The 27,103-nt window shown below is 41.3% G+C and overlaps 1 protein-coding gene across 1 annotated transcript in view; it reads left to right on the top strand.

Moving 5' to 3' along the window:
• The window catches only part of LOC108295990 (catenin delta-2), a 688,803-nt gene that overhangs the window by 626,185 nt on the left and 35,515 nt on the right, over positions 1-27,103 (top strand). Inside the window, exons 13-14 of the mRNA XM_017518360.2 lie at positions 5,182-5,367; positions 17,622-17,795. Coding sequence (XP_017373849.2) covers positions 5,182-5,367; positions 17,622-17,795 — 360 coding nt within the window. The remainder of the gene's footprint in view (positions 1-5,181; positions 5,368-17,621; positions 17,796-27,103) is intronic.

Raw genomic sequence — 27,103 nt, 5'->3', positions numbered from 1 at the left:
AGTGATTTCATAATATCCTGCTACAAACACAAACTTTACCAATACTCATAAAGCAATGCAGGTAATAAATGTGATTTCTTAATAAGGATTTCTCAAGAGCCACCCTTATTGACATTTTTGCTGAGTTATTCTTTGTCATGGGACTGTCTCATGTGCTGCAGGATGCTTAGCGGCATCCCTGGCCTCTGCCCACTGGATACCAGTAGCAGCCCCATCCCCACCCTAGTAACAAACAAAAACATCTCCAGACACTGTCATACATCCTGTGGATAGCAAAATTATCCCTGGTTATGAACCTCAGCCTTAATCCTGTGATTTCCATTCTGTCTCTTCATTAGAAGTGCCTTTGGAGTGTTCATGTAAATACATCTGCCCAGACCCTATTGCAGTCCTCTGAACCCAACTTTTTAACTCCGGTCTCAAGTTTTTGTACCTTTAGAAGTTCATCAAGTCATTTGATGTGTATCTTAGATTAAGAACCTGCCATAGTAGATAGAGCTTTAATATGACTCTCTAATTGGGAATCTGGAATAATGTAATTTAGTTACAAAGTTAGGTAAAGAACATGTGTTTCTATCCATGTAGTCATGAATTGGCTGTGTGTATAAGTGAGCATAGCACTTCTCAACCCTGACTACACATTAGCGTTACCAAGAAATTTAGAAAATCACTGATGCCTGAGTCTCACTCCCCAAAGATTTGAGTGCAAGGTTCCTCTGAGACGTCAGCCCTGTGAGTACTAGTCCACCACAATATGAGCACCACTTGTCATCTTTTAACTTCTGCGCAGTTAGGCTCACATCCATTCATTGACTGTGTGTTTTTAATTTCAAAGATGAACATGATGTACCAAAGAGTAAGCATTCCCCTTTCACAGAAGCCCTTACGTGACCATTTTAGACCTTTTAATATCATCGGCAGGAAAATTAAATCCCTAATCAAGTGACCAGTCAAGATGTCTTGAGTATTTACAAATGCTTGTTAGAGTAATAGACGCATGCGTTTTCAAAGAGCTCCTGAAAGTAAACCACTGAGGCGATGGTGCTCAGCATCCTCATATTCAGAGTGGTGAAACAGCGAGGCACTGGGAGACTATACCTTTTACTGTGATGGTTATGAAACGAGCTTTGATACTAGCTGGGCCTTCCAGCTGAAAATAAGAGTCAACAGCCTCATGCTTCGGCCAAGTGTGGTCACCAGCACCAAAGGTTAAGGCACTCTTCAGGAGCCATGCCAAGAACCCACATGGCACGAACATCTTCTTTCTGATGTTTCAGATGACCAGACTCCTAAAACCCTGGGAGACTTTGTAGTTCATCTTTTCTAATGTCCGAATTTTCCTCGAAAGGGGAAGTTGAAATAATTGGGAGTATTCACGGCTGGAGTTAGAAAACTCAGGTATCCCTGGTGGAGTAAGAAGAGCCCTGAGCTGGCATCAAGACAGGGCCAGTGCACTGTGCCATCTCGACCTCCCACTGGCTGGAGCGTCACACCCAAGTGACCTTAACTCTGACAAGGAGCATAATCATAGCTGAATGCCAAGGCTGTTGAAAGGATCAGGTGTGATCAGTTACTTAGCAGGTGCTTCACTGGCTGGATTGTGCTACCTACTATTTTTATGTAGCACCTGTTACTATTGTTTTAACATATTATTATTGTACCATCATTTTCCACTCAGCCCTCTGCTTGGCTGCTTTTGAGCTTTAACAATGACAACTTGAGGGTGATGGGGCTGAATGAGTACACCTCCTTTTTAAGGCCCAAGAAGTTAATACATAAAAGAGACTGGATTCCATACAAGATTGTGGCTCTGGTCCTACAATTGGGCCAGTGTGTTGACTGGATAACATATGGTAGACCACTCTTACAACTTCCAGATTAACCCTTTCTGATAGAAAATAAGGAGTCAGAATGACCCTGATAATCAAAAAGAACTGCTGAGAGCCCTGCTGACAGCAATGGACGTCCCAAGCAAAGCTGCCAGCTGCCTTGCTCCTGCTGGGATCCCAGGGATTTTATCTTCTCTTTCTCCCCATCTGTTAGAGAAAAACTCTTGAATTAAGTAACTCTTCCAAACCAAGCCAGACTGAGAAACTCCAGGAGGCTTAAATGAAAGTTAAGTGTGGTCCCTGCGACCTTCCTTCCCCCATTCCTCCCTCCCCACCCAACCCCATCCCCACTTTTTCTCTCTTCTTCCAGCTTCTTCCCAAATCATTTCCCCAGCTGCAGCTCTATTATAAAGCATTTTTCGCAACTGCAGATTTATTCCCCAGTAGTCATTTGTTAAACAGAGGAACAGCAGTGCCTCTGGGGAAGACGAACAGTGGAATGAGAAAGAAGTTTATTCTTCCAAGTCTTTGATGTAAGAAAAATCAGTTTGAGCTGATTTAAAAATCATTCTGACTTATGCCATAACATTTTCCTTTCAATGAGAATCGTTTCTCTCTTTCATGCATTGCCCTGAGTTTACCTGCTTTCATGCCAGCCAGTCCAGTTTTTGATGCTGAGAGGATGCTTGGAATAGAAAATCAGGTTGACTCAGAGCCTGCAGGATTAGCAGCCCATGACACCTTGAAAAGCTGACAAGAAAGGTGTGGAATGATAAAGGCTCCAGAGATATTTCCTGAAAACTAGTTTTCCTCGTAGATTTTTCACGCCCTTGGTAATAAGTACAAGGCACCCGCTACCTTTCACCAAATTCCAGTCAATGGAGGGAAACAGTGCAGGATCACGATCCCAGCAGCCCTGGCTCATTCCAGTCCCACCCCAGGACTGCACAGAAGCAGCTCAGTCTGGTGGGAGATACTCACAGTTTCAGCTCTCCTCCCCTTCACCTGTGCAGTGGAATTGTGTTATGTGCCTTCACGGGTGGCCGTTATGTAGCAGCTGCCTGAAAAATGATAGCCAACTTGGTAAGATTCTTAAAATAAAACTTGGCTCAGTTTATTTTTTTTTCTCATCATTATTTCACCTATTTTAAAAATTGGGTATTTTCCCCCTCTTTCCGTGATTCCTGGAGTCAAAACGTCAGTTTTGTCTTTTTTGTGTGTGGGTGTGTGTGTGATGGAGTTTCGCTCCTGTTACCCAGGCTGGAGTGCAATGGCGCGATCTCGGCTCACCGCAACCTCCGCCTCCTGGGTTCAGGCAATTCTCCTGCCTCAGCCTCCTGAGTAGCTGGGATTACAGGCATGCACCACCATGCCCAGCTAATTTTTTGTGTTTTTAGTAGAGATGGGGTTTCACCCTGTTGACCAGGATGGTCTCGATCTCTTGACCTCGTGATCCACCCGCCTCGGACTCTCAAAGTGCTGGGATTGCAGGCGCGAGCCACCGCGCCCAGCCAGTTTTGTCTTAACCAACAAACTTTTTCAGCAGAAGGTCAGAGAATAAATATTTCCAGCTTTGTGGGCCATATTGTCTCAGTCACAGCCATGTAATTCTGCATCGTAGCATGAAAGCAGCCACAGACCGTTCATAAACAAATGGGCACGGCTGTCCTCCAGTAAAACAGCAAGTTTGTAAAACTGGCTGTGGGCTGGATCAGGCCCATGGGCAGCAGTTTGCTCACCCCTCTTCTTAGCAATCAGAAGAAGATTTTAGCAAACACTTTTGAGCAGACACTATTCAAAGAGCTGTATCTATTAGCTTATTAACCCTCACTGCAGCCCTGTACATGATACTATTAATATGGCCCTCAGCTTACAAATGAGGAAACAGAAGCACAGAAGGATTCAGCACTTTGCCCAAGGTCCCACAATTATGAAATGGTGGGTCCAGTGTTGGAAGCCAATCTGATTAGCCCTACGTCACATGCTCTGGACCTCTGCACTGTGCCGTCTCCTGTCGTTGTTAATGATATGAACCTTTGAAGAGCATTTGAACCTTTAGTGTGCTCCTGCTTTCTTCCCAGCACTTGTGTGCTTGTTACTTTCCTGTTGCTGTCATAACCAATGACCACAATCTTGGTGGCCGAACCCAACACACATTTATGATCCTATAGCTCTAGAGACCAGGAGTCTGAAATAGGTCTCATTGGTATAAAATTAAAATGTCCTAAGATCTGTGCTCCTTCTTGAGGTTTTGGGGAGAATTCGTTTTCTTCCCTATTTCAGCATCTAGACAATACCCACATACCTTGGCTTGTGGCCCCTTCCACCATCTTCAGATCCGGCAATGGCCAGCCACATCCTTCTCACATCACTGTGTCTCTCCTGCCTTCGTCTTTGACATACAGGCCCCTTGTGATGACACAGGCCCACCTGAACAATCCAGATAACCTCCTCTCTGCCAAGCAACTGATTAGCTTAATAATTCCCGCCTCCTTCCAGCCATGTGACCTAACATATTCGCAGGTTCCAGAGAGTAGGATGTAGACCTGTGGGAGGGCCATTATTCTGCATACCACACACGCATATTTTAGCTCCCCTAATGCACAAGCAACCTAATGTGTGGGTCCTGCTGTGCCCATTTTACAAAGGGGAACACTGAGTCCCAGAGATGTCAAGTGCATTGTCCAAAGTCCCACAGCTAAATCAGACATCTAGGGTTCTACAGGTGTCCAGCTCCACAACATATGTCCTTAACCACTGTTTAATCTTTTTGCTAAGAGAACATAAGTGTCAGCCATCTCAAAAAATAATGCAGACTAAAAATATTTACGCCCCCAAGTGATCACAGCCACTCACTTGCCTGGGACAACCCTGGTTTGCACCTGTGGCCTCTTTGACACTCAGAAAATGCTCTAGTGGGCAGTAAATGTGTCACCCACCAGAGCTGACCGAAATTCTAAGTCTGTGACTCCTCATTACCCGATCCCCAATCCCCCGCTGGGGAGTCAGAGGTGGGAGTGCTGCTGTCTGTTAGTGGAAATTTGGGATCTCTTGTGGTTGTACATTCTTCCCTTCTCACACGTGAATTTCAATCAACAAGACAGATGTTTATAGAAGTAACTTCTGGTAAGTAGTTTCGTTGTTGCGGGGGAAGGTCCTAAGACCTTTCCAAGTTTCTCTAATTGTTTTGCACTGTGGCCGTCAGGGGTGCTTTCAGAAGCTGGCTGCTAAACTTCCAAAGAAAAACGTGTCTGTGGAGAAAGATGCCTTTCCAGGTGGAAGAACGGAGTGCTCAGTGCTAGTTTTATTCATTCTTCCTCTGTTTCCCCTTTTTCTTTTTTGGGTTCTGCAGACCGTTGAAAACTGTGTGTGCATTTTAAGGAACCTCTCGTACCGGCTGGCGGCAGAAACGTCTCAGGGACAGCACATGGGCACGGATGAGCTGGACGGGCTACTCTGTGGCGAGGCCAATGGCAAGGACGCTGAGAGCTCTGGTTGCTGGGGCAAGAAGAAGAAGAAAAAGAAATCCCAAGATCAGGTGATGCAGGCTGCTTGCAGCTGCATGCAATTACCCCCTTCCCTAATTGCAACTTTAATATTTCCTCTGTATATAGAGAGAGTGAGCCCTGCATTTTCATCAGGAGGTAAAATCACTCATCCATCTGCACAATCTTCCTGTGGGAATTTCACAGCTGAGACAATGGGACGTGAAATGACTTCCCCCACACCTCGCAGTTGAGCCAAGATAGGAAATTTCTTAAAAAAGAAAGAAAAGCCACCTGAGCCCCTAGCAAGCTCTGACATTCCACCTCTGAGTAGGCGCTGTGTTAATTCACACATTTACCGAGAGCACTGTCGGAGCCGGGCTTGGCACCACCCAGGTGACAGGGATAGGTGGAATAGGAGATGTGATATAAGAAGGGAAAGAGAGAGAGGGAGACTCAAGATCCAACATGTATTTAATCGCTGGCTTTGAAGTGTTTGGATTTTCAGTCTCACACTTCCCATTGGAAATGGGGGTAACAGAGAATTCATAGCCCTTCCGCAGGATGGCATTAGAAGCGTGGCCGTGGGGGACAATTCAGATGAATCCAGAACAGTGTTCAGCTGGAGCCAGAGGCCACTTGAGAACAGAATGGCCCTCACCTGCTATAGCTGGAAGGAGGTTCCCCTGTAGCAAAACAAAGGCCGCTAGGCAGCACCCCTGAACCTGATGCATGAGAACAGCCTCCCCTCCTGTCCCGGGGAGCTCCTGAGAGACCAAGCCCCTCACCACAGGCCCAACCAGGACAGGGAGTGACGGGAGATCAAAGTGTCCCCACCTTTGCTAACACCAAAACAGAGGCTAACCTCAGGGCCTGGAAACTGATTTATCTCATCAAGGAACTTACACGGAGCGCGAGCTTTGCAGATGTAAAGATGGGTATCATTTGTCCCTGGGATCTCTACTACATGTTAAGTCAGGTTTTTAAAGAGTATTTGGAGAGTAGAGAAAATATGCAATACAAGTAAAGTGGAAAAAGCAACATAAAAACAAGTGTGTACATAAATATAGGTATAGATGATACAGACACAGACTGGCCAGTTTTGTGTTATATGTCATATGCAAATACAGAATGCTATTTGCATGTACAAAATATGTGTTTCTTGAAAAAGCAGAGTGAGATCCCAGAGAAAATAATGATGGATTATTTTTGTATTTCTGTATTTATAAATTTTCTGCAATGGAAATTACATGTATAATATTTGCAAATGGCATTGAAAAATAGTGTTCAAAAGGGCACTAAGTTAATATATGCTTATAAAGATGTGGTTTTTTTCGAATAGATTTATACCTCACTGAAAGGTTTAAGAGATTATTTAACATGAAAGGTTATCTAGTCTACAACACAGACTTCCAGGACAGAGGAGCCAAATGTTATAACAGGAGTAAAATCGATCCAAATAGTAATTGGTTAATGATGACCTCCAGAGCTTTTTCCATTCCAGAAATTTATGTTGACCCTTACATTTGGCATTGGTATTCTCAACCTTAAAAAGACACTATAATATTCTGCATGTCAAATTTAGCTATAAGAAAAATCTCAGAAACTTTTTTTAAAATCCCTGTAGGGATAACCCAAGAAAATATATGACACAAAGATACATTGCATGCATGCTCTTGGTTCAAGAAGCGGCTGCTATTGAATATACTGGAAGTATCAGACTCCGAGCTCCTGTGTGCAGAAGTGTTGGACACTCTATGCATCACATTCTGGTCTAAGAGGTCCTTGCAAACTCAGCCATTTCTGAATCTGCTCTGTGCGGGTTGCTGAATTAAAGGAATTGCTAGTTTCTCTAGTCCATTTTGGGCAAGCCGCCCGTGAAACAGTCTGCGTGTCATCTACCAAGAAGGTGCATCACCCAAGAAGGCGCATCTCCCCCAGCAGGACCCTCCTTTCCCTCAGCAGGCCTTGGTGCCAGCAGCCTGTCACTGAAGAGTTGGTGGGGGGAATCCAAAGTTTGGGGTCCATGGAAATAGGAGGAGACAACATGGATTCATTTACTTTTTGCACCTTTTGTGGCAATAAGTGTTTTTTGGTTTGTTTTTCAACGTGGGATATGGCCAACGAGCCTGTGATGGCGTCCGGAGGTGGGTGCTGCATAAACGTAGTTTGGAGGTGACAGGACATTGTCTTCCACCAGCTGCTGGTCAGGTCAGACCTTCTTCAAGACGCTGTCAGTGTGAGACTGACCGTGTGCAGAGGGTCACTGAGAAAAGCAAAAACTAAATAAGCAAGATCTGCTGGAATTCTAAACCTCCCTTTTTGGCTTATAAATCAATTTAAAGTTATTTAATTCAAATGGGTAAAAAATATATATCTGTCCACATGGGTGAGGACACAAACCTGTCAGAATTCAAACAGGATTCTGATCCACTATTTTTATCTGGTAGGCCTTCTTTCATGATCATCTTTGTTTCACAGCTGAGTGCACTGTAGTCAATTTAAGAGTAAATATTTTTGCCCTTTTCACCCCTTTCTTAAGTTGTAGATGCCCAATGCATAAATCATTGGGAAGAGTCACCTGTGATATACAGGATGATATTTTATGCAGAAAGCAATAGGAATGGGCTTCTGTGTAAAACTTCAATACGCCCTTATTTTTTCCATGATGAAAGATACGTCGTGGAAGAACTTTGAAGGCTTCTTCCCTGTACACTTTCCAGGCCTGTCTGAGGGTCCCGCAGCCCAGCCTCTAGGCTTCTGTTCATGCTGTTCCACCGCCTGGCACTCCCTTTTCCCACCCACTAGTTGGAGAATAATCTTTCAAGAGCACATAAAACATCCCCTCTGTTTTTCCAAGACTTCTTTCAAGTAAACAATTGCTCCCTAATCTACTTCTCCATAATTTTATTTAAACTTCTCTGCTAGTTATTATCATATGATGGGTAAGGTATAGCAATTGATCCCCAAAAAGAGCGGATTTTCTGCTCTTTTTGGCAAAGGGCTGTGTGGGTCTTATATTCAGTCTGTGACTTATAGCCCAATGCCTGGTCCCAATTAGGCTGTGGCCTGTGGTGGCCCTTAGCTCTTGCTGTGGGTTTAATTTTGGGTGGATGCTCATAGCTGTGACTTTTCCCAGACTTGTCTGTGTCTTTCCTGGTGAGACCTGACCCCAAGGGCCGCTGTGAGCCAAGCATCCTCGGCTGCCACCCCCTTACCCCCACACCGTGTTTTGAGCTGTTCCTCAGCCTTTCATGACAGTGCTGCCTTTATCTCATTGTTAGTCAATATTCTCAATCTGCCATCGCCACCAAAACAAATGCACCATCTAAATTACTATTATTATCTAAGAACTTAAGTTTATATGCAACAAATATATATGTGTGTGTGTGTTTCAAAGTATTCCTGGAGAAGCAGGACTTTTGATCCTGCCAGACTAAATGAATTCTTTGCACTGAAGGCGCTGTGAGATAGCATGAAGTCCCATCACCTACAAGGGTTTCTTGGGTTTTCAGGATATCAATGTTGGCTACCCCTTCTTCAAAAGCTCACACATTGCCTGCTGTGTCATGTGGATGCTCTTGACCCCAAAGTGAGACTCTAAGGCTAAATAAACAGCGTGCAATGTCCCAAGACACAAGCATGAATTTTATTACTAGTTCAAATGACCACAGCGGAGATTTGAACTTTAAATAACAGTTTCTTCTCATTCCAGACAAAATAGATACTAATGATAAATATCTAGGTATACACGTACACACTTAACATGTAAATAATATGTGAGTAAAATAGCACTAAACTCCAAGAAGAAAATAATACCCATACCTTCAGCGTGCCTCCTCCTAGAGAGATTCACAATGATAACTTAACATCTGGGCATATATCCTTTCAGATGTTTTTCTGTTAGGGCCCATATCAGACAGTAAAATTCATAAGGTCTTATAGTTGATATTTCCACTGATGTAGAACTCTGGTCTCTTGAGTCTTCAGAGGTCAAGCTCCTTGTATTTTAGGGAGATCTCATCTTTAGGGTGCTGCCTTCCTCCTCATGGTCCAGATTCTGGCTCTTCACATCCATAGCTCAGGAGCGCAAATGGGGGAAAGAAGACAGGAGTATCCTTTCCTTTAGGGCCCCACCCAGAAGTTTCACGCATCACTGTTACATCCCTGTGGCTCACCAGAGCTGCGAGGGAGGCTGGGAATTGTAGTCTCTTGGGACAACCGTTACCCTAGGTGAACCTCGGGCATTCTGTTCATAAAGAAGGCACATAGCGGCCTATCCAGAGTGTGCAGTGAGGAGGGGCTCTGTGTCCCTATGAGGAGGGGTCTCTTATCAGTGAAATCATTTAGCATTATCTGCACATGGTAATGAACCAAAACCCAACTTGTATTCATTTCACTGCCTGTACATTCCCTGCAAAGAGTTCGGCCTCTTAGTACCTGCCCCAGGTGACAGCCCCACCACCCACCTTGCTACACCACCGATGGGCAGGACAGGTGTAACACAAGCCCGCTCTGCGTCACTCTGCTGACCGCTTTATGGCAGCTTATCGGTAGACACAGACTGACTTCTTTCCTTTCCGGTAAGCAGTTCTTCACACTGGAATGCGGGAAAGCTACTGTGAATCCCATGGTGGAGGACTACCAATCCCCTATTCTTAGAAAATGAGATTGCTTCCAAGTTTCTACTAATGTAAACTATAATCCACATCTGTGTGGTTAAATCTCACCTACCCCCTTAATCACTTCGTAAGAATAAATTCTTAGACGTGAAATAGCTAGACCAAATGCGTGTTTTTAAGACTGAATACACAAACCGGAATTTATCTTGATCACTCTAAATGTCAGTGACAGTTTCTGTTCATGGCCTCGATTTTTTCTTTTCACTCCATGGATCTGCTCTTCATGACATTTGGATGCACCTAGGTTTTCATTTCCTAATATCACAGGGTATTTTTCTTTTTTCCCAGTTTTCATTTTCTCATTAGTAACATACTTTTTCTTTTGCCTCTTAATAGCCTTTCCTTTCTAACCATCTGCTTCTTTCAGCGGCCGCCCCATTCCTCTTGGCCGGTTCTAGTATGGTCTCCCTCGGCCTTCACCTCGCCATATGCCAGAACTTGTGGACTCAAGGCATGATATTTCATGTCCTGGAAGCAGCATATCTCATGAGCCTACAAAGATTACAGCTGCACATTTTTGTGCAACTCTCCCCTGCCATTATCCATGGATGAACCAGATTCCTCTACTTCTTTCTCACCTCTAGTAGAAAACAGAGCCTGCCACTTAAAAGTGCTGCTCTTTTAGTTTCAGTGAGTTCATAGACTTAGAACTCTGTCTCAGGTGTCTCATCTAGTTTTCTTGATTGCATTTTGCCCCTCAGTCTTCCACACCATCAACACTGTCCTTTACAACTTGACCAGGGCCTCTGGACTTCAGCACCACTCACAATTGGGACAGCATACCTCTCTGTTTCAGGGAGCTGGCCTGCACATTCATTCTAAGTCTATGAACTCACTGAAACTAAAAGAGCAGCACTTTTAAGTGGCAGGGTATTTGCCAGCCTCCCTGGTCTCTACCTACCGGATGTCAGTAGCACCTTCTGCCACAGCCATGACAACCAAAAATGCCCAGGCATTGCTGCTTTTCCCCCTGGGTGTTAAAATTGCTGGTTAAGACCATTGGACTAGATTGTCTTTTGAAGGACCTATCACCAAACATATAACAAATAACCAAGACCACAGGATTATCCGAAGGAAGTTGGCACGTCAGGGGCAAAGCCCCTTTAGAAGGCAGTAACAGGGACTGCCGTGGCCCAGGTTTCCCTAGATGTGGATGGCAAATTAGTAGCAGAGAGAATTCTAGATGAGCATCAGCGATGCCCCAGTTGGTTCCATCACGGTGACTTTGGGAAGGGACAGGCAGGCCCAGTCACCCGAGCAGCCTTGACAGCTGTCCGTTATAGGGCACAGCACAGCGGCCGGTCTTGTAATGACAGTCTGTGGAGTGGACAGCATCACCAGCCTCACTCCTGAGGGCCCCTTGGCCCCCCACAGGAGGAGATACATCAGCAAGGCTATTCCTGAATCTCTTTTGCCCTAATGCTTTGTTCAGATGACACCTTATCCTGCCTCTTTAATGTGGATTTCTAATCTCTCAAATGCAAAACCCCGTCTTTCTTTTGCAAGGAGAGCCTGGAGACAATGCAGTGCCACATAAATACAGATAATTAGCCATCGACTTGATTCCCTCTTTGCACAGCCTCAACCTCAGCTGCAGCCAAAGTCTTGTGAACAGCTTCTAGGGGGATTCAGACACTCGCATACCCTTTTCTTTGAAATTCCTAAGAATCAACACAAAGAACCATTTCTCTCTGGCTTTTTACAGTTAACTGGAGTTTTAAAATACCCATCACCTCTATCCTTCCACCTTTAAGCCCCCAAAAGCTGGAAGTGGCCATGAAACACTATAAAGGCAAATTATGTAATAACCCTGCTGTTCAAAGCAGGCCAAGCAAGAGCGGCAGATGGGGGATGGACTTGGGTTTTGATTGTTGCTTTTTAAAGGAGGTAGGGCTGGCTGCAGCTTCATTCAACCAGACCCTGCTTGAGAGAACATTCTCTGATAGTTTACCTACTTAGAGCCATCTTTTCTTCCTACATTTTGCAATGTGTGACTTCCCCTGAGAGGAAGGAGTGGGATCTTAAAATCATAACGTTTCCCTGATGCTGCAAATCCACTCCCTTTATCTTGCAGTATCTCTGGTCTGTTGTTGATTTCACTGAAAGATCTTTAAAAATGAAAGTAAGCCTGCACATATGTGATGACTGCGATGCTCCCTAATTGGTAGAGAAATCTCGGTAATGGAGATGCATTCCACTGGTGAGGCCAGCCTTTTCTGTTGCTGTTCTGAAGATGGGACTCAGCAGTAAAAGGCCTTTTCTGCACACAAACTTGACTGGTGGAGACCGTATGAAGCCGATGACATGTGCGAAGAGGACCTGTGTATTTTAGCACTTTTTCTCCTGAAATGGAAATCCTTCTCCACACTCACTGCTCCTTGTCGGAGTCTCCTCAGTACTCAGCCCAGTGCATTGGAGATCAAAGACTAGAGCACTGGTAGTACAGCTCAGAGGGAAGAGAAGAAATTGTCTTGTAATTCTTCTCATTCATTAGGGGCTTTATGAATGTGATCATTAGAGGAGTCCTGTGAGTCCCCATAACTTAAAGAACCCCATGTTTACAAAATCTCTTTTTTTAATCTAAAGTATATTGACATCTTTACTTTCAGGGTTTTTTTGTTTTTGAGACAGAGTCTCTCTCTGTCATCCAGGCTGGGGTGCAGTGGCGCCATCTCAGCTCACTGCAGACTCTGCCTCCCGGGTTCAAGTGATTCTCCTGCCTTAACCTCCTAAGTAGCAGGAATTGCAGGTGTGCAACACCACACCCGAATAATTTTTGTATTTTTGTAGCGACGGCATTTCACCATGTTGGCCAGGCTAATCTCAAACTCCTGACCTTGTCTAGCTAATTTTTCTGTTTCTGTAGAGATGAGGTTTCACCATGTTGACCAGGCTGGTCTCAAATTCCTGACCTCAAGTGATCCACCAGCCTCAGCCTCCCAAAGTGCTGGGATTATGAGCATGAACAACTGTGCCCAGCCTATTTTCAGGTTTTTGTCCCTAACTTCCATCTTTCTCTTCATATAAGGAGCAAATGGCTTCCACTATTTCATTCTCAAACCCAATTGAGATAGAAATCTTCTAAATAGAATGTAAGCCCTGCATGGAAGCCAAAGTATTTAAAGCAAATCCAAAGAAAGGTTTCTTTCTTTTTGACATACACATTGAGCAGATCCCCACACATATGTTATTTTCTTCCTAAGCAGGCCTTTTTTACAGTGGCTACTATGTATCCTCTGTGCTATGGTGATCATATCAAAAAGCATCATGTCTAAATGTTAGCCGTCCCTTACCTCCCGTCTTGGGAAGCTCGATATTCTTTTTTTCTGAAAAGATTTTGAGCATTTCCTTCTTAATGAGAGAATACATATTTTCAATTCTATACAATTTTAGAAATTGAATGACAGAAACTGTTAGACAAATTTTTATGGATATTAGTCATGCAGTCATATATTTGAAGCCAGTGGAAAAAAAACGTGCTGATACATTATTGAGTGAGGCACTATTTGGGTGGCAAAAAATCAATCTATTGGTTTGTTCTATGATCTATATACACTCACTGCTTTGCTGCCAGTCTGTCACCAACAGAGCTTTAATTCTCAATTACTCAGTTTTCAAATACTCTGGTTATAACCACCTTAATCCTTAGCTTTATGAACTCTAAGTATGTGTGTAAAATTATAAATTTCCCTAAGCAAGACAATTCATAAGTGGAGGCTTATTATTATGCCAGTAATATATTCTTTGGTATACTTTCCTGTTCAACAACATGTAAATGATTTGCACAAAGTGTAATTTGAACATTTAAGTAGTATCTATAAGACTTAGGACTGTTACAACTTTTGTAAATTTTATTTGCTAAAATATAACAGATGAAAATTAGCATGTTGTGCAGAATTGTGGAACATTTATGTAACTCTCAAACATAAGGAGTAAAATTCTGAGGAGGAAGGGATATTTTCATTGAAAATTTCCCCCAAGCTGGAACAAGTTGAAACCCAGCAAAACCAACCATTTTTTTTTTTTTTTTTTTTTTTTTTTGAGATGGAGTCTCACTCTGTCACCAGGCTGGAGTACAGTGGTCCAATCTTGGCTCACTGCAACCTCTGTCTCCCCAGTTCAAGCGATTCTCCTGCCTCAGCCTCCTGAGTAGCTGGGACTACAGGTGTGCGCCATCTGTATTTTTAGTAGAGGAGGGGCTTCACCATGTTGACCAGGATGGTCTCCATCTCCTGACATCGTGATCTGCCCACCTCAGCCCCCCAAAGTGCTGGGATTGCAGGCGTAAGCCACCACCCCAGCCAAAAAAACTTTTTTTAAAACCACAAATGCCATTCTCCTCATGCTGTTTCTTTTTCTTTCTCTATTCTGCTTTACTTTTAAACTGCAACCTGAGGAATGAAGATATGTAAACATACACACACACACTCCTCTCTCTCTCTGTCTCTCTCTCATGTGTAGTCCTCATGCAGATAACATAATCAAAAATCCTCTCCTGGCATTGCCGCCCCTGCTGTTGTGGAAATACTTTGTCTTCATGTGTTCTTTCTTTATTATATTTATTATGTAGAAAGTTCTCTCTCCCAACTTGATGACATTTTACTTCTTTATGTTTTCTTTGCATATTTCAAGCTCTTAAAGGGTTTTCGGTAGCAGGTCCTCAAGATGTAGGCCTCCAGAATGAACACAGTTTGCACAAGATTTCTAAGTTTCGTCTTGTGTTCTTTGGGACTAAATAACTGCGATCACTGCTTCAGTTATGTTAAAGATTAAGCCATTGCATGCCTTCAGATAACGCCACATTTTTGTAGATATTTTAGGATAGAAACACCTTATATTTAAATTTATAAATAAAGTATTTCTACTTAGGTAAAAGAGTTGTATATCCCATGACTTTTCATGAATCCTCACCTTCCAGCATCAAAAGTTTTCATGTGCAGAATTGTCTCACCTACGTCAGTCTGATCCTGACCTCACCATTGCCCTAGTGCCTTGTTGATGTTGATGAGCTAGACAAAATAATTTCAAGTATGTTAACCCAAGTCTTTAAAGAATACTTCCAGTCATTTTACAGCTTATGGAAATCTATTCTTAATAGGCCTTTTCCCCTACTAACTTATGATACTTTTCCCTCATGAACTTAATAAAAGTTTGAATAAAGTACCCAGATAAAGGTCTGGCAGATACATTGAGTGGCTTTGAAATAGTCCTTTTTTTTCAATATTAACAAACCAGGGCACCATCAACGTGCTAAAATGGCCAAGCATCCCCTTTGAACTCCATCTCCAGTTGCCATCAAAGATTATCTGTGTTCACATCAGTTGTCCTTTTATTTCTTTCCGATTCTCTCTGTAGCCATTAAGAAAGGATTGTAATAAAAGGTATTTAAGAGCTACATAGATGACATGTCAGAGCCTGAAGAAAGTTGTCTACTGACTTAACCATTCATCCTGCTTTATTGCACAGAGGCTAGAAAAGGAGAGCAAGATGAAACCCAGCAAAAGATAACACGGCTACTTTTCCCTCTTCTTGTAATGAGCATGCAAATACTACTTCTGCATACCTCTCGCTGTTAGGTTAGCTCTTACATCAGAGGAAAATCTCATCCATGTTGAGTTGGAAGTTTCACACTTTGATTTTTCTGAATTTTATCAAATTCTTATATAAAAGTAATTGCTTTAAATGTTTAAGGCGATAACAAGATATAAAATGAAATAAAAGAAATAATTTGCCATTTCTTGTCACTCTAGCAGATAGATTCACTACCCCAAGCTGGTCTCCTTTGAGAGGCCAGTATTGCTACTGCTTTGTCGTTGAAATGGACAAACCTACAGAATGACTGCTGTCTTCTTCTGGTGCCCACTTTCTATTCAGTGCAGCAAGCCAGGCTCAAATAATGAACTAGGAGCAATGTGACAGGGCTGGTTCACTTCCTTCTTTTTTTAATTTAAAGGAGATGTATTGGGTTTATTGATAGGCTGTTCACAGGTGCAAAGTCATCTTTGAATAGTTAAGAAGTGGCTTTGGTTAAAAGGACAGGAAGCGTTCCACACTGAGTGTACTTGTTATAAAGTTAAAATTGAGTGACATTTCATTGAAAATGACCTTTAATAGGATGTCATTTGTCTCTGAGCTTTAGCCTTGATTTAAACTAAGCTGTATCGTCATTGAGGAAAAAAAGACAAGCATTTTAGCTTCTTTTGGGAAATAAATAATGAAATTTTTGAAATTATTTGTGACAACAGCATCTCTACTCACTTTTCTATTTTTATGTCGCAAGGATACAAAGTAAGCATATATTTTCTTGGAGTAAAATATTCAGAACTTAGGACTACGTTCAGAAATATGGTTTTATTTTTTATATTTATACACACACATATCTGTACATGCACATATATGTATATATATAAAATATCTGCAAGTATGTTTAGTGTGTGTCATTTATACTGTCTTTTAAGTAGTCATTAATAAATACACTAATAAGCTAAACATCTTCATGTTCTCACACTAAAATTATACAGAAATTGTTTTATTTTACAGTGATTTTTCCCAGAACTGAATATGTGTACATTTTTTCTAAAAGCATAGCATCTTTCATTTCTACCTTTATTATACTCATTGTTTTCACAAAAGACAAAGCCTTTGTGTAATCAGAGATCAGAATCATTATTTTAATTTTTAATAGTTTTAAAATGGTAAGAGTAATAGAACAGGAAGATTGACATGTAGAAAAAAAGACATTTTATTAATAAATTTTTATGATAATTACAGGTATTTTATGATGCATTTTACTTGGAATAAAGTACAAATCCCATACTACTTTGCATCCTGCTTTGATCATTTAACTTTCACTGTTGTAATTTGTCCAAGTTGCTACATAGTCTTCCTAAGGATCATTCTTAATGGTTGACTGGTATTCCTTTGAGCATGCAAGCCATAACTTCTAAATAATGTGTAATTAATTTTGAATTACACATTATCCTGTTATTCATTAGATTGAATTCAAAGCAAATTTAACTATCATGATTGCTCTAAGATCTAGATTTGCCTATAGCTCATGTTAATGTGTCTAATAAACCATAGCACTTTCTCTCTTTTATCGATTCTCTCATTTGTTAAATGCAGCAATAGTACGCAATTTGTATGTATGTAACAAATTATATAGGCGTTTATCACATTAATAATTATGCATAAAAAGTGAGGGCATTTGATTGTTGATAATTATTAAGTAGCACCTGTAGTATGCTTACTATAAAATATGCTACCTTGATCTTTATCCTTCTTCCAACCTGCTCAATCAAAATTAATTCATCTCTTCCCCTTCCTTCCTACAGCAACATGTTAGAATCAGTCTTGGAGAGCTTATCCACCTCTTTTGCAGTTACATTCTCTTGTGTGCATCCTCCAATCCACCCTCCACCCTCGATCCCAAGCTCTCGGTGGGCAGGAATGGCTTCTTATTTTTAGTGATCCCTGGACTGCTGATGCAGTAGCCTCCATGTAGTCTGTGTTCGCCAACTGTGATAACGCTCTGCTTTTGTTTTTGCCTGCAATGTTTGAGGAAGGCAATGTTGGGAAGCATAAAGTTGTTAAAGATGTTTGCTCTCTTGTTTTTCTTCCACCAGTGGGATGGAGTAGGACCTCTTCCAGACTGTGCCGAACCACCAAAAGGGATCCAGATGCTGTGGCACCCATCAATAGTCAAACCCTACCTCACACTGCTCTCTGAGTGCTCAAATCCAGACACGCTGGAAGGGGCGGCAGGCGCCCTGCAGAACTTGGCTGCAGGGAGCTGGAAGGTATGGCCAGTTCATTACAATAAAAAGAAAGCTGGAATTATGAGCAACTCCTCAGAAAACAATACAAGTCCAGTTTTGAGAAATGCAATTCTAATAAAGATTTTTAGGACATTAGAGGAAAACCAATTATATTGAACTGTTTTACTTGGAAATGCATTCCTTTTAAAAATTTGTCTTAAAGGCTCAGGGGTCCTTGAAGATCACTACAAACAGAGAGGAACAGATGTGATTATAGTCACTGAAAATGCTGTGAAGTGTTTTTCATTCTATTCATGTAGCTGAGCTACTTTGTTTTCAGTGGAGATTGTGACAGGTTGACATTTTCTCAAAGCACTATCATTAACTGGTAAGAGAGTTAATGCCCAAACACCTGTGTGTAAAACCCCATGTGAACACTTAAAATGTGCTGGGTCCCAGTCCCAAAAGGAAAGAAAAGAAACCTTTGTGTTTTTAAAGCATGGGCTTACAGAGAATAGTGTTGTTAGTTGACTTTGGCAAAAGTGTTAAAGCAAATGTATGATTGGAGAGGAGATTAGAACAGCCTTTTTCTGAGTCCTTATCAACTGACACTGTTCCTGATTGGTTTTCATGACACTCATTTTGGGAAGAAAGAGACTCACCCTAGGAAGCAATTCCTGAGTCTAGTTACCAGTGTGCTAACTTGCTTTGTCACTAAAAAAGTGTGACCTCTTAGAAGAATGAGGGCGGGTGGGGAGAATACCGAGAGAGAAAGCTTACACTTCTGCCATCCATGTTCCATACATTTCACATCAAATCCTGGGATGTGGGATAATCATCAATCAGTCCTTTCCTTGACATTTATTTTCTTCTAAACGATGTTAACATATACACATAACTACAGATAATGTTCAGAAGCTCAAGGCCATAGGTGTCACACACACCACACACCCTAGCCTCAGCACTATGTAACTACACCCTCCCCTTTGCTTGTTCTTTTGGATGTCTGCCTTCTTGTCATTCTCTCTGTGTCATCCTTTGTTTCCATTGCTACGGTCCAAGCTACAGAACTTCCTTCTTTCTTGGGTGTGCCATCCCAGCTCATGGACCCCAGCCCATGACAGTTCCTCCCACAGAGCTGGCCACTGCCTCATGGCCAGACTCACTTCTTCTTAGGGATGGACATAATTAGCCCTTTTCTATACATTGCCCATAGACCGCCCTAAAGCTGTACCCATCTGTTGCTTGCAAGCAGAGATTGGTGAAGAAAAGCTTCAAAAGCAGAGTTGCACCAGGTCAACATCCAGAGCATAGTCTTACAGGAGCATGAAAGAGATACAGATGGAAATCACTTCCTGGAACGAGGCCTTAGGTCTTATGCCTCTCTCTAAGTTTAGCGTGATCCAGGAAGCTTTGACTAAAATCACAGTTCAAACTAAGGCTCTACCTTTTCTGAGCACAGTGAGCCTGGGAAAATTACAGCACATCACTGTGTCTCAGATGTGTCACCTGCAAACAGGGAAAATCAGGGCTGCTTCACTCTATATCATGCACGTCAATCACAACATTGGATGCAAGGATGACAGCAAGATGTCATAGGCCAAGACACCGTTTGTGCCAATGAGCACTCACACGCTCAAGAGCAACACGATCCTACCCAGCTCCCCTGCCTTGCATCATTAACTAAACAGATGCACGGAAATAGGCTCTGGGCTTCAGGCATCAGCCTGACTAAGACACAAACATCTAGATGGTGGCAAATCTGGTGTGCCATCTTAACATGTTGTTTATCTCTGTCTCTCTCTCGTCTTTCTCTCTTTCTTCCTTTATTTATTTTTTAATTTATTATCAATTATCATTTTCCTTGAGAAGTACTTATGTCATTATGTAATCGTAACAACTTAAAAGTGGAGAAATGTCTTTGGGCTCTAGAAGATTTTGAATGTGAGACTTCAACCTTTAAACTCTATATTCTATATGTTCACAAAGTAGAAATAGGAAAAATATATAAAAGAACAAACTCAACCTTCTAGAATTAAAATATAATGCCTGAACAAAAACTATGTGGAATGGGATTATCAGCAGATTAAAGACTACAGAATAAAAGATTCGTGAACTTCAAGACAGCTATAGGAATGATCCAAAAGGAAACACAAAGAAAAAAAGAAGAAAAAATGTGCAGTGCATCAGTGAGCTTCAAGTAGCCTCATATGTGTGTAAATGGAGTCCCCAGATGAGAGGAGAAAGGGCAGAAAAAAATTTAAAGAAATAATGGTTGAAAATTTTCTAAATTTAATGAAAACCACAAACTCACAGATCTAAGCAGCTCAAGGAACCCCAAGCACAGAAAACATGAAGAAACGATACCAAGGTATATTTTCATCAAATTGCTCAAAATTAGTAACAAAGAAAAAATTCCTAAAAGCAGACAGATAAAAAAGACATGTTAAAGTTCAAAGAACTGCACCACATCTAAACATCAAATTTAAGAATCAGTGACACTAGTTATTCATTCATACAACGAGTCCTTCTGAGCTGCTAAGACTGTCCTCTGGAAGAAAATTTGGTCTGTGCACCCCTGTGGCCAGAAGCCAAGCCCCGTTTATCTTCTTGTACCTCACTTCCCACCCCTGTGCTTGGCTGAGTGAAAAAAATCAAACATGAGCATTTATCAACTACTATGTCCACATGTCTTCCTTGAGCAGTGCAGTGTTTTCTATTTATTAATGTCTACTGGTCAATAAGAATTTAGTAGCGCATATTAGTTACCAGGCCATCCTCAGATGGTCACATTTTATGATTTTTTATTTGGTTCTTTGGTTCAGATGGCAATATACCGTCAATACGATGTAAAATTGATCGAAAGAAGTTATGAGAGAACGATTTTCTTTTCAATGCCCAGACTGAACAGTGTATTGCAGGCTGCAGAGTTCAGCAGCAAGCGCCCAGTTCTGCAGTTTCTACCGTGCTGAGTTTTCTGTGTAAGTTTCCAGATCTTACACAGATCAGTTGCAAGAACTGCCTAAATATGTGTGGGTCTTTAGGTGTGTAGAGTAAGAAAATGATAAGTTTAGAAAGGGTTTACTACCTCTATATTTTAAGGTCTCGTCTACTTTACATAATGGGAATTATGGAGGAAGTATGATCATTGCTCTTAATATTTTCTGGCGATAGCATGTTACTGACTGTTTCTACCACAATAAATCTGTGCATTAGTTCAGTACAGTTATCCCACATATCCAGAAGGCATTTCTTTGGTAAATGTCTCTACTGCTAAGAGAGTAGAGACTACTAAGAGAAAGACAGAAGGGTCTAGAATAGCCAAAGTCAGCATCACAAAAGCTGTTCTGTTTTAGACAAAGCTTAACAAAAACCTTCAATTTCCCAGTCCATATTGGACTTCAATCAACAAGTTAAAAAATGCAAGAACTCTTGTAAGCAGACACATAGACCATCTTAAGAAGGGAGAGTAGATACTGTGCTGGCAAACAGAAAAGACAGAAGAGTTAGGAAAATGGAATAAAAAAATGCAAGAATGGGCCGGGCGCGGTGGCACATGCCTATAATCCCAGCACTTTGTGAGGCTGAGGCAGGCGAATCATTTGAGGTCAAGGGTTCGAAGACCAGCCTGGCCAACAGGGTGAAACCCCATCTCTACTAAAAATTCAAAAAAACTAGCCAGGTATGGTGGCGTGCACCTGTAATCCCAGCTACTAGGAGGCTGAGGCAGGAGAATCGCTTGAACCCAGGAGGCGGAGGTTGCACTGAGCCAAGATCATGCCACTGCACTCCAGCCTGGGTGACTGAGCAAGACTCCATCTTAAAAAAAAAGCAAGAAAGAAAAACTGTCAGAGACCATTCAATGTCATGGCTGTTCCATCTATTCTGAGAGTCATAAGACTGGCCTTCTGTCATTAAGAAAATGTTATTACTAGTAATTTTAGAAGACAGATAGCATTTGAGAAAGATTTCCATCCCAATGGTTAAAGTAGAATTTTGACTCTTAGGATGCCAGTCCTGATTATCAGAAGCACTACTTCCCTAATAATTCTGGATAATGGGATAGTTCTCAGGTATGACAAGGGGCTGCTAAGGAATATTTGGGAGTAGTTATAAATGTATTCAGATATACATAAGAAATTTCTTATCACAATATAAATACACGTATAGGGATCAGTGATATTATCATCATCTACTGTATAATTTACTGATTTGCCATATTTCATGGGAAGAGTGAGTAGACAGTTCTTAGGAAAGATTTGAAAAGATTATCATTAAGCCAAGCAAAGATAAATTATTATAATTTAAAGAAGACAAAGGATGACTTGTCCAGAAACCAAACAGATAAATCCTTACTTTAAAAAAGATGATTTCAGAAAAAAATCTTGAATTACTAAAAGATTGAATTAGGATACACAGCAGCATACAGTGTTACCATCTGAAATCTAGAATTTTAAAAATGTATTTTTATATCACCTGTTAAAATTTAGTGGTAGTTCTTTCGTGTTCTTAACTTTTTATGACCCAAGAAAAACAGAAGTGTAGAGGTAAAATACTAGAATTTTGCATGGAGACAGCTTTTTATAGACCTCATTATCTACAGCAATAATTTCTCTTTATAGGAAGATCATGCACACTCTTTTTCTGTGACAAATTGTCTAACAAATGAGATCTTCATAATGGCCCTAAACACTTTTTAAACTTTAAAACACTCATTACTTGGTTTATGAGCATCAGAAAAACATAATGTTTTTATGGCAGAAGCAAAGTGATAAATGTTTTTCTTTGCCAACATGGACTTCAGTTACCTTTTTCTCATTTATGGTACAATGATTTTGTTTGTTGCAGAATATTAAAACAATTGGGTGTAGTGCTTTCAAGATTTCCAAAATGTGAATGATTGTTCTTTTAACTCCCATTTATGGATTATGTCTGTTGTGCTTGAGCTTTATGAAAACCCAGGATTTGAACTGTAGAAATATATCTGTACTTGCTATGAAGTCAAACATTTTAAATTCTTTGTACAGTCAGTTTTCCTCCTAAAGTGTGACTCTTTTCAAAGCATCTGTTAGTTGCCATTTATTTTTAAAATAAGACAGAACAAAGAGATACTTGGATGTTAACCATTAATATTTAATGAGCTAACATAATAGCAACATGGACTTTGTAAAGAAGGAAACAGAATCTCTGGCCATGTGACCCAAATGAATAAAAAATGTAAGAGAACTGGGAAATCTGAGACTTGTTCTTAGAGAGAGGGATGACAGTCTTGAGAAAGACTCTGAATTTAGCTTATCTTAGTGTATTTTGTAAAAATGAACCAGGGCAGATCAGTGGAGTCCATCGAATGCAAGTAAGAATCATGGCTTATCGTCTAAGACAAAGTGATTTGTCTTTGCTCTAGTTAATGGTGTGATACCAAGCGTTAGACTTACATGTAAAGAAACAGAGTTCTGAAAGACTATGATGAAAATGGGACACAAGGCATCATGCCTAATGAATTAGAAACTGGGCCGGTATAAACATAGAAGTAATCAGAGCACCCTGTCCAATCAGCAGTCTCCTGGAGATGGAACACTCAGACACAGGCAATGGCCAGTCTGTTGCAGGACAAGGACGGACCCATTCTGTGGAGTAGGAGACGGGAGGAGCACGGCCGCAACCAAGTCATGGGCCCTAATGACAGGACTCAGTGACCTTCCCTACAAGACCCGGGAAGTAGTGCTGTTAGCAAAGATCACATCTATGTTGCAAATGCCATAGGCGTCCAAATCGATAAATGAAGAAAACCCATTTTTGGATAGTTTTGCATTAATGTTACTACTGTCATTGGATGATGTGATAAATTACAGAACTTTAAAGTTGTAGAAACAGCTGAACCACAGGGACTTCCACTTCCAGCCAAGATGCGAAAATGGAATGAAAAGGTTCAAACTTACCTTTCTTCAAGGAAAAACAACAACGACAAAGAAAAGACATATGTGAAACATTAGGGTCTTTTAGTAAGACACTAAACATTAGTCAACCAAGGACAGTGATCTCTGAAAGACTGGAAACAAAAGAAGGTGAGTCCTCTGGTTGTCTCAGCTCACTAACTTGAGAGAATTTCCAAGCCATAGCACGAAGATTGAGGGACCAGGGGAACCTCAATAGACTCACTGTATTGAGGAGATGGAGCTGGGAATCTAGACATATCAGAGTGATGGGAGTTCATACGATGAAGTACAAAAGAGGAGACAGCCACACATAGAACCCTAGAGATGTGCAGAGGAGACCTCTCAGCACATGTGTGTGAGGCAAATACCCATGGCTGGGAAAGAAACACCTAAAGTTACTAGAATGAAATCGGCCACTCACATGGGGGTGCGTATAGTGCATGTTCCCAAGAGCCAGACAGGAAAATCTCATCATCCATGGGCCACTGGGGAGAATACTCAGTAGGGTCCTGCCTCAGTACTGAGGAATAATTAGCCCTGGACTGACCGTCTTTCCTATCATATCTTAAGTTAGACCCAAAAGGTTCAACAGTTTCCAAGTGAATTAACTGGATCCCAGAACAAAGCTTTCAGATATCCTTAGGAATATGAAAATATTCAGCACTCAACAAATTAAAATTGAGAGTGTCTGGCATACAACTGAAAACTATCCTGCAAGTAAACAGAAAACACAATCCATAATAAGGAGAAAAATCAAGCAATCAAAACTAACTCAGAACTGACACAGATTATTAAAATTGTCAAATAAGCAATTATTGTAACTGTATTCCATGTGTTCAAAACATTTTAAAAGTTACACATGGAAAATGTATAGAAGACTCAAAACCTCTAGAGTCTGAAATGCAGTGTCTGAAATGAAAAATACATGGGATGTGATTAACAGCAGATGAGACATTGCAGAAGAAAAGATCAGTGAACTTGAAGACAACAGAAGCTATCCAGAATGAATCACAGAAAGAAAAACAAAGTTACAGATCATCAGTGGGTGTCAAGTGGCCTGATATATATGTAGCTGGGGCATTCTAATGAGAGGACAGAGAAAAGAAGAGAACAGAAAAAAGAATTTTGAAAAAATAATGATTGAAAATTTCCCAAATTTAATGAAACTCAAACTCACAGATCAAAGCTTAAACAACCTCAAGCACAAGGAACCTGAAGAAATGAAACCAAGGTGCATAAAAATCAAACTGCTCAAAGTCAACAATAAAAAGAAAATATCCAGAGGAAGAAAACACATGTTCCAGACAAGATAAGGAAGATGGCAGATTTCTCATCTGCAACAATGCCAGTGAGAAGGCAGGGAGGCGCCATCTCTAAAGCACTAAAAACAAACAAACAAAAAACAGCTGAACTGATTGGGCTCAATTATATATTAAATTGATTTTTAGTTTGGTGTCCAGCAGACAAAACCTATCGCTAAAGCAGTGCCAACATTTTTGGCACCAGGAACCAGTTTTGTGGGAGGCAATTTTTCCATGGATCCAATGGAGCAGAGAATAGTTTGGGAATTAAGCTGTTCCACCTCAGATCATCAGGCATTACAGTCTTATCAGGAGCCTGCCACCTAGATCCCTCACATGCACAGTTCACTATAGGGTTTGTGCTCCTATGAGAATCTAATGCTGCTGCTGCTCTGACAGGAGGTGGAGCTCAGACGGTAATGCTCTCTCACCCACCACTCACCTGCTGCTGTGGGCCCAGTTCCTAACGGGTCTGTGGCCCAGGGGCTGGGGACTCCTGCTCTAAAGGGAAGTCCTAGTCCACCAGCTGCACTTAAAGCACTTGAAAAACTCCCTGTACATGAAACCCTTTCCAGTCCAGTTTCAGACACGGCTAACCAGGGAACGAACATGGTTAGTCGCCCAAGCAGTCACTTCGCAGAGGAATTCTAACATAAAAACGTGGATGAATCAACACAGCATGATCAGAGCTATGGTGGCTCAGGGTATGCCACCTCAGTATTCTATTCTTCAGTTCTGGAGAGAAACAAGTATTCATAAACCCTCAGTCAAAGGTTCTAGCACCACACCAGGGCCTCCAGAACAAATGGGTTTGTTTGTCCTTAGAACAGACTCCCAAAGGGGCATGTAGCTATTTATTTATTTATTTATTTATTTTATTTTATTTTTTGAGAACTAGTTTCATTCTGTCACCCAGGCTGGTGTGCAGTGGCGGGATCTTGGTTCACTGCAACCTCCACCTCGTGGGTTCAGATCATTCTCCTGCATCAGCCTCCTGAATAGCTGGGATTACAGGCATGCATCACCACACCGGGGTAATTTTTGTATTTTTAGTAAAGATGGGGTTTTTACCATGTTGGTCAGGCTGATCTCAAACTTCTGGCCTCAAGTGATCTGCCCACCTTGATCTCCCAAAGTGCTGGAATTACAGGCATGAGTCACTGTGCCTGGCCTGTGTACCCATTTTAAACCCTAGCAGTACTTTTTTGGAAGTGGTTAGAATTTGTTGGCCCTCTTAGTAATTGCAGTGGCTTTCATCCTTTTTGCAGTCTCCTTCAGAGCAGAATGCTATTGTTAAATCATCAGACTTGATACTGTCATTCAAACTGACATCTTTTTTCATCAACTAAACATTTTAAAATCTCCAACTGTGGGCCAAAAACTAGAAGACAATTGAGATAAATAGTTGAATATGACTTGGTCTCTTCCCTTACAATATGATCAACGTGTAAACAAAGCATCTACAAAATCCGTCACAGATGCAGCTATAGGAATATGTGCCGGTACTGGGCTGTCCATCAGGTTATTTTTACAACAAACTGGTGGAGGTGAGGAAGCACACTTCCAGAATTGCTTGTTAAGACCTTAGGGCTGGCATTCCATGATTTTAGAGAGTTCATTTTAGTATACTAGCATTGCATTATTTAGGAGAGTTCTAGCTGCTTTAACAAAGAGAACACCAAATATGCAAATACCCAAGCAAGATAGAAGTGATTTTCTCCTGATGTCACAGTTAAGCTCAGGTTAAGGCAGAAGTTCTCCATGAATTAATTCACCCAGGCTGATAGCTGTTCTGCCATCTTCAGTATGTGACTTAGAAGACTGCTATTGTCATCACTGTCCACCAGCAGGAAGCAAAAACAGCAGCAAAAGCACAGGTTCATAACAACACATGTTCTGTTATGAAAGTCAAGATTACAGCTCTATGTCCCTTCTCATAGGCTGGGCTGAACTCCTGGCCTCTAGTATACAAATATCTTCATAAACTCATTCCCTACGAACAGTGAATAATAATTTGCAGTAAGATCATCTAAATCCAGATCCAAGAAAAATAAAATTATGTCTTCTAAAGAATTTGCTAATATATTTGATTTATATTAGATTATTAGAAAAT

The sequence above is a fragment of the Cebus imitator genome, unplaced genomic scaffold (assembly GCF_001604975.1).
Source record: "Cebus imitator isolate Cc_AM_T3 unplaced genomic scaffold, Cebus_imitator-1.0 Scaffold674, whole genome shotgun sequence".
In the NCBI taxonomy this organism is placed as follows: Eukaryota; Metazoa; Chordata; class Mammalia; order Primates; family Cebidae; genus Cebus; species Cebus imitator.
The sequence above is the reverse complement of the archived record's forward strand: the minus strand, read 5'-3'. Positions and strand labels throughout refer to the sequence as shown.